This window comes from Sphaerodactylus townsendi, linkage group LG03 (assembly GCF_021028975.2).
Source record: "Sphaerodactylus townsendi isolate TG3544 linkage group LG03, MPM_Stown_v2.3, whole genome shotgun sequence".
Taxonomy (NCBI): domain Eukaryota; kingdom Metazoa; phylum Chordata; class Lepidosauria; order Squamata; family Sphaerodactylidae; genus Sphaerodactylus; species Sphaerodactylus townsendi.
The window spans coordinates 24,054,137-24,062,873 of NC_059427.1; the positions used below are offsets into that span (position 1 = coordinate 24,054,137).

At 44.8% G+C, this 8,737-nt stretch overlaps 1 protein-coding gene across 1 annotated transcript in view; it reads left to right on the forward strand.

The window, feature by feature from the left end:
• The window catches only part of PRKAR2A (protein kinase cAMP-dependent type II regulatory subunit alpha), a 118,437-nt gene extending 110,730 nt beyond the window's left edge, over positions 1-7,707 (forward strand). The window contains exons 10-11 of the mRNA XM_048489811.1: positions 2,781-2,919; positions 3,548-7,707. Coding sequence (XP_048345768.1) covers positions 2,781-2,919; positions 3,548-3,681 — 273 coding nt within the window. The 3' untranslated portion in view covers positions 3,682-7,707. The remainder of the gene's footprint in view (positions 1-2,780; positions 2,920-3,547) is intronic.
• Positions 7,708-8,737: the final 1,030 nt, after the last annotated feature.

Sequence of the window (8,737 nt, forward strand, 5' to 3'; positions counted from 1 at the left end):
ATAAGTCTGCTCGAAGTCTTCTTTCTCTGGAAGATGGCTGACTCAAGGTCTGAGTAAGATCATGGCTGATGCAGAATTAGTGGAGCAACTAGCGAGCCAGTTCCTCTGTTTTATGTCCAGGAATGGTGGTTGCGTTCTGTCAGTCTGTGGTTCAATATGTTCTATGTGGCACATGTCTGTTGAAGCAGACATCTTGAAAAACGTCATATTTGTCTGCACCTATTTGTACGTAAACTTGGTAATGGGGAACGTTTGGTTTGTCTATAGGGGAAAACGTTACCATGAAACGGTCCTCGTGAACAACCTCATGCCTAGGAAATGTCATTTGTGAATTTGCCGTTAGACAGATTGTCACGTGTCCTCCCACTCAATTGAGCAAAGTTTGAAGCCTGCCTCCAGTCTAAGATAAGATAAATGCCCTTATCAAAGAGATCATATTTCAAAATTAAGCAGAAATTGACTTGGATCCCACAGGGCATTGCTGCTGATAGGATTTTTGTCAGTGGGGCGTGAAACACTCTGTGGGATCCATCCACTCTATGGAGTTGGTGCAGATATTCTCTTAGCTATGGATAAGAGATCAGGATGAGGCTGTAAGCACTTGTAGTCCCTCCTGCTTTCCCTTTTCAGAGTCGAGAGCAAGCGTGGTGTCGTGGTTAAGAGCAGGTGGATTCTAATCTGGAGAACCGGGTTTGATTCCCCACTCCTCCACCTGAGTAGCGGAGGCTTTTCTAGTGAATCCAGAGGCATAGCAAGGGAAAATGGCGCCCAGGGCAACACCTGCTCCGGGTGCCCTCTGCCCCCCCCCCCCCCGGACCCCATTTACTTTAGCTGCCTGGCCTCACGGCTGGCACGTCCCAGCCCCGCATCGTGCGCTCTTGGCAGGTGAAGGTCCATGGGTGGCACTGTGGCGGAAATGGAGCCCCCTTCCACCCCAGCACAAGCAGCGGAGGTGACCCCCGTCAAAAAAGAGCGTGCATGCGGAGCGGCTCTCCTCGGGACAGCCACAGGTGCAGCACAACTGGTGGTGGGGAGCCTCACTGGGCCCTGCAGGCGGCAGTGGGATGGCCTGCAGGCCCGGGTAAGGCGTGGCAGGAGGCAGTGCTGTGGCAGCTGCTGCGACCGGGGGCAGCAGCGGCTAGCTGCTGCTACTGCGGTGGCCCTAGTGCTCCTGCTGCCACGCTAAAGGCCCCCACTGCTGCCACACATGGCTTAGAGAGGGCAGCTACCGCCTTCTGCGGGAGGCTCATGGCCAAGCGGAGTTACCACCAGGCTGGCGACGGGGCGGCAACAGCGGGTGGCAGGCCGAGGGGGCCCCATTCAAGCTCCACTTTTGAGTGAATCAGATGTGTTTCTGCACTCTTGCAGTCCTGCTCGGTGACCTTGGACTAGTTACAGTTCTCCCTGAACTCTCTTAGCCCCACCTACCTCTCAAGGTGTCTGTTGTGGGGAGAGGAAGAGAAAAGAGCTTGCAAGCCACCTTGAGTCTCCTTTCAGGAGAGAAAAGTGGGCTGTAAATCCAAACTCTTCTTCTTCTTTAATCCTTCAGTAATGTTATGTCTGTGTTAGCAGTTCTCCTGTTTCAAAATAGTGAGAATCCACAAGCTATCCTCAAATCCCGGTTTAAAAGCTCTTTCTGACTCTAGGAGAGAAGGGATGGGTTGTATAGATGCTTAGGTGTGACTCCTGATTTTCATCCCAGGTTGAAAGATTGGCAGCAGTCCATGTGTACTTGGCCACGATGCCCTTTTCATATAAAGTCTCCTACGTGCCGACAGTCACAAGGTACCCTTTCTGACTGTCAGCAAAACTCCTGAATTTCTTAATGGAGCAGTAATAGGATTCAGTTAATAAGCGAGCCATTTGCATAGTCCCAGAAGCCATTTGCATAATCTCAGACGCCATTTGCATAATCTCAGAGATGTCTCAGAAGCTTTCTTGTTTTTGTTTTGAATGATGTGAAGTCCTCCTACTATACTCCTACAAAGACATTTATGAGGGCCCGAGTTATGACGGAAGTAGGCGAGTCGAGCATTTTTTTCTTCTGTGCAGAATACTGGGCTGTCTCTTTGGCAGCTGCTAAGAGAACATTAAAAAATATCTCTTCATGTGGGCTTCCTCCTGGTGACTGAATGCGGAGAATAAAAGAGTAACAATGAAATCAGTTATTAAAAACTATTAAAAATCCGTTTTAAATGACACCGTTTAGCCCACACCCAGCAATAACCAAACAGCAAATTACAAACAGTATATGGAATTTATTGTCGAATGTTGCTAGAACAAGGAAACCACACAGCACCCAAGTATATGGAATTCACAGCTGGAAAAACTTCATTACCTATGAAGGCTTTCTGTGACCAGGCAGTGAGGGCACCATCGCAGAAAATGCTCCGTATAGTTCAGGGGTCGGCAACCTTTACCACCCAAAGAGCCATTTGGACCTGTTTTCCACAGCTCTGAAGGTCTACCGAGCCAAAGAGGCGGCTCTGCATGGTTCGGGCCCTCCACTCACCTTTCCTTCCAGCACTGCTCAGGAAGGCTGGAGGGACATGCCACACTACCCTCCGACCTCCAGGCCATGTGGAGCCGCAGTATAAGGCTGAAAGAGCCGCATGCAGCTCTGGAGCCGCAGGTTGCAGACCCCTGGTATAGTTATTCAAGTGATAGCCACAAACTTTGGAGCAGTCTGTGTGGATGGAATGCGCGGAGGGAAAGCTTTTTGGTGGGGTGTTGTGTTCGTGAATGAGAGGATGTTTCTAAATGTTGTGTTTCTACTGCAGACTGTCACAAATAAGGATTCAAACCAGGAGGTGGAGATTGCTCGGTGTCAAAAAGGACAGTATTTTGGAGAGCTTGCGCTTGTTACCAACAAACCGAGAGCCGCCTCTGCATACGCTGTTGGGGAGGTCAAATGTTTAGGTAAGGACTCCCTCTCTCTTTCGATATATTCAGACGTCATCCTCCTTAGACAATAGTAGCTTAGGGGAGGCAGCCGCAAGAGTTAGGGGGCAGGCACTCAAGGCATTCAATCATTGATACAGAATACTTGCACGGGACATCAGCCTGACTTTTCCCCATAACATAGGGGTCTTCAAACTATGGCCCTCCAGATGTTCATAGACTACAATTCCCATGAGCCCTACCACTTGGCCATGCTGGCAGGGGTTGATGGGAATTGTAGTCCATGAACATCTGGAGGGCCATAGTTTGAAGGCCCCTGCCATAACATGTCTTCACTGTCCCGAATAAACTAACAAAGTTGTTGAAACTTTTAACCTAAGTAGAATGCCTCCAAACAGAGCTTACCTTCCGACGAACCTGTTTCTGCTATGGAATCCCTGCACATTAAATGGAATTCTTGAACATATTGTTGGGTACATTTTTGGTTCGTGTGGGCGGCATGGCAGGCATGTTGAGTTGGTCGTCTAGCTGAAGGGAGCAAAACTAACGAGTTAACAAAAATCTAAAATACTAATACAAGCATTAAAAGTGTGTTACCATAATGTCAACATTATTAAATAGATGTTATGTTTGTGTTTCTGTACAGTTATGGATATACAAGCATTCGAGAGGTTACTTGGGCCCTGTATGGACATTATGAAGAGGAATATAACACATTACGAGGAGCAGCTGGTGGCACTGTTTGGTTCTAACTTGGACCTGACCGATCCAGGCAATTAGGCACAGAATTTCCTTAGTGCCTTCTCAGTTCAAGACACAGAGGAGCCTCCTGTTAGCAACACCACACAAATGAAAAAAAATGGACACTACGGGACAGTGGCTGTTGGTGTCTTCTTGGGCATTTTTTAAAAAGAAACCTACGTAGATCTCAGCACAGCTAGATTGGTCAAGGCTCTCTCCAGACCTCTGCTTTGCTGCTGAAATTTCCTTATTAGACCTAGCTTACTGCTGAGTTTCTTAATCCTCCATTCACTTTGCTTGGTTCAGAATGGCATGTCTCTCCAACAATTTAAGTGCCTGATACAAAGATGTGGAGCCCTTTCTGTTATTCTTGCTTTAGAAAAAAAAAACGAGAAAAAAAACACATGACAAAAACGTTTGCGAGTGATTGGGGGGCGGGGGGGGGGGGGTAGGAGGTCGCTCTTCCTTGCCTCAGGGACAGCCACCTCCTTACAGTATCTTATTTTCAGTGCTCTCTTTTCCCTCATAATACCACAAATGTCATTTAGTGGTGATGCCCTTGAATTTGAAACTCTCCATGAGGATGAAAATGGGCCAGAACTAAGGGGTCTTCTAGGTCTGAGCTGTTGTGCCACCTGCAGGATATGGCAAGTACCTCAGCTCCTAGGGTTTAAGAACGCGAGGGCCACCTAGTCGATAAGAAGCAATGAAACAAAATACTAAATCGTATCTGTTAACAGCCAGCAGTTTTTTTTTTAAAACATATGTATTTTTAAGGCTTTGTGGAACTTTAGCTGTAGTCTGAAGGATCCAGCGGCCACAAGAATGTTGCATCTGTGTTGTCCCCCCTAAGCTTTGTCTGTTTCTGAAACTGAATTGATTTTGTGATTCTCATGAAAAACAGCAGCACCATGACCCAAATTTCTGTTCGTGGAGATTCTTTGTACTCCTGGATTTCACATGCCACTGCCCTGGGCAGAATCAATTTTAATGCTGTTTTTTAAAATAGGAGTTTGATTTTTGAGGGGGTGGGGGTTAATTTAAACAATATTTCATAGTAAGGGGAGCTCCCTTCAGCAGCAATGTTTTACAGTATTCTTCAGTGTGATTAGATATACATTTTCCAATTGCCAAATCTATTTACTAAATCTTTTGAGAATTATCAACATTTTACTTCAGAAGTGGATGATTTTTTTTAAAAAAAAAAAATCTTAAAATGAAAAAAATTGCATTTACTCTTTGAGCCATTGATATGTGGTTGGAAGATTATTTGAGTTAAGATTCAGCTAATGACATTTCTCTTCAAGAAAGCCCAAACCAGCTAAATAGCAACATTTTTAAACGTAGGCATCTGTTTCTGTGCCAAGGCTTTCCAAAAGTAACATCTTGATTCAGTTTTATCTGAGTATTAAGAACTGGACCTTAAAATGGGTCTCTGAAGCGTTTAAAAGCAACTATTTTAAGATATCGAACCAGTAAACAGTAATGTCAATAGATCTTTTCATTATCTGTTTTTCGTAGCAAGTTATAAATATTTCAGAGATAGAATTATAATAATTGTGGGTTTCTGATTGATAGAATAAACCAACAGTTACTAATCATGGCTCTGAAATAATCCCACTGTCTGGAATTCATCTTTCCTGTCAGTGCCACAGATAACCTGTGAGTTCTGTCCTAGCCAGCATTGATTTTCTAAGCTACTATGATTTTTGTTCCTATACTGGTAACTTATGATATAATTTTAATGTTATGTTAAATCAGGGAATGATACTATACTAGTTTGAAGATAAAAGGCCTTTTTTTTGTATCCAATACCTTTGGGAAAGATACTGAATCCTTGGTGACCGTCTCATGTTTGTTTTTTCTAATGCCTCTGTTTACTAGAGATGTGCTTGCTTGCCGACTCAAAAGCCAGAAGCAAATACACTTCTTTCGTCCTAATATTTTTGCACCAAAGATATTGTTTTTAATTGTAGGGTCCTTTCTTTGCGTATTATTTCTTCTAGGTTTTGAATTTAGTGAAAAAGGGTCAGGAACATTGTGAAGCAGATATTGGGGCGTCCAAGCCAATCCTGAGTATTAATTAAAACTTTTTGCAATTTTTCAACTGAGTCAAACTCATGCCCTTGACAGAGAGCTTTTGAGCCATTGTAGGGTCTCTCTTCTCATTAAGGCATCCCACTGGCCTGGAGGCTTTTTGGGTGCTAGCTCAACACCACTTGGCTTTTGTAGTGCATAGGCTACACATTTGCGTCTTTTGCACCTGGTCGAAGTCCAAGGACGCGGGCCGTGGTTCTCTCTGATGGAACTGCAGAAGAGAAACAAAAGCCTGATAGAGCGAGGGGCCGATGTGGAAGAAGCTATGCACAGGAGTGAAAAACCAGAGTGAAGCTTAAATTGGGCTGTGATGGTTGTTCCTAATCCATACATTTCCTGGGGGTGGGAGAAATAACATCAAGACTACAGGTAGCACTGAGTTGCACAACCCTAAATTGGGCTCGTTATTCCTATCTGTGTACAATCTTTTTTAGCTACACACATGCAGGTTACGTTGCATAAATCCCCTTCTCAGGAGCACAATGAGAGAATTCCACATGAAGAATCAATAAGAGTGAGACCCTCCTACCCTTCTGGGGAGGGGGGGTGTCTTTCAGATTCAAACGCCAGTTCAGTTTGTGGGTGTGCAGATTGCCCCGGTGCTGAGAAGAGGGTGGCATCATGTTTTTACAAATGAGCTGTTTGGGATTGATCTGAATGGCAACAATTTGGGGTTTGTAAGTGATCTATCCTGCAATATTTTTTTGCTTCAAGTGCATTCTCCCAGCTTGTGTCTGGCAGTGTTGCTAGGAGTTATCTTCCTCCATCTTTGGATCACTGCTTCTCTTTGATCACATTAACCTTTTTTTTTTGACTTTAGTGCTTGATCTTTCTCACACACCTTGTGTTTTCTGTTTATATTCTGCATTCGAAAGGAGGAGGGGTGGAGAAGAAGTCGGCCAATGCATTGCGCAAGACCACTGGTGATGTCTAGCTTTAATAAGAGAACTCAGCAGCAAAGTGGCTAACAAGAGCGGTGTCCTCTGAGAGTCTGTTTCTTTAAAAAAAAACTTTTTGCTAGTCATTTTTGAAGTCACCGGGAGAAGATCAGTGTTCTGACATTACGATATTTCTAGTCATGTCACAGCAGAAGTTTTTGCAATGTATTAAAACGAAGGTCCTTGTCTTTAAAAACCATCAGCAAGAGAGTGCAGATCGGCGCAACGAAAAAGGCAACCCCTTTGTTATTTTTTTTCCTCTTCAGATGCTCTGGGCATGTCTTTGTAAACCAGTCTTGCCAAAAATACACCTTTTCTCTGGTATTTCCCCCCCACTCCAGTCATCATCTGCTATTTGACTATTACTGGTGTTTTCTGTCTCTCTAGTTTCTCCAGCTGCATTTTATTGGGGGGGGGGGGGCTTTTGTTTGGTTTCTCCATGGCCAACACTGTCCCACATCTCCTAGGGCAGTGATGGTGAACCTTTGGCATTCCAGATGTTATGGACTACAGTTCCCATCAGCACCTGCCAGCCTGGGTGGCAGGGGCTGATGGGAATTGTAGTCCATAACATCTGGAGTGCCAAAGGTTCGCCACCACGGTCCTAGGAGCATGGCGCACATATTTGCTGCGCCTCCCTACACACTGCCAATGCTTTCCTCCAGCCTCAAAAAAGTCGTTTTGGTTGTGCAAAAAAATGCTACCTCAAGGCTCCGAGTGCTTTAAATGTGTCTTGCCTGTGAGAGTTTTCCACACATTTCTTCTGATAAAACCGGTCTGTTGCATTGAATGTTTGGAATGTCCTTTTTTAAATCTATTGCTGGGTGTGTGTGTTGTTTTTAAGTCATCTTTACAATTGGTATTTGATTTCTTAAAACTGTGTGAAGGTCAGTTCTTGCACTAATAGAGTGTTGCACAAGACGAGGAGTGAACATCTACCATATAAAGATACCAATCTCATTCTGATCTGGGCTTTGAGATCATTTCCCACTAATAAAAGCTGACCTGCCTTGTCCAGCCGTCCTAATTACACTTTTGTGTATATGTTTCGGTGTGCTTTCTTGTGCCTTACTTGCTTGCTTCAGCAAGTGTAACCCTTTTTCATTGCTTAGAAACGGAAAAGGAGATTTGGTTTGTGTAACAGTGAAGAACAGGAAGGCAGTGAAATTGTTCTCCATGCGGATTCTTACTTTGTCCGATTCCAGTTGAAGGCACAAAATGACTATTTTTTGGCCCTGTCTTTCTGAACTGCCACGACTCTAAATTAACAGTGTCACCTATACGCACGCTTAAAAAACATTATGGACCATAACATGAAGGTCGAAGACAATGCCCCTGCGGAATATGCCTCACCTCTCAATTCCCAGATTCCATTCAAGTCTGCAAACCTTTTTGTTACAGAGAGATTCAGTGAGCAGGTTTTTGTTCTGAATGCTGGAGAAGAAATGAAGTCGAGCAGCTGCAAGGGGACAGAGCTCCATCAGCTCCCCCTCCTCTGATCAAATCCATTTTCATCAGCTGTGTCCTGTCACCTTATTTGCTTGGATTTTTTGTTCCCTTCTTTTTGGCTGTTCTTTCAAAGTGAACGCAGAGGTACCAAAAACAGAAGTCAGTTTTATTATTACGGCCATTAGGCCAGTGATGGTGAACCTATGGCACGGGTGCCAGAGGTGGCACTCAGAGCCCTCTCTGTGGGCACACACAGAGTCGCGCGCCCCCCCCCCCCCATCTAGGCTGGCCTAGGCCGCTGGGCTCGATTATTAGCATTAAACCTAAGACCTAGTTTTGGGGAAGCAGTGTAGGTAACCCTGTTAAAACCCCACTGATTTTTATGCAAAGAACTAAATCCTTTACCTGGGAGTAAAGCGAGACTTTACCTGGGAGTAAGCTCGGTTGCTGGCAATGGGGCTTGCTTCTGAGTAAACCCTCCTAGGGTCATGATTCACCCATTGGAAGAGTTGCACGGTTGCTTCAAAGCAAAGCCACCAACTCCCACCAAGCTTACTCCCGAGTAATGCACGCCTCGGAGCCAGCCATTTTTTCTAAACTAAAACCTCAGT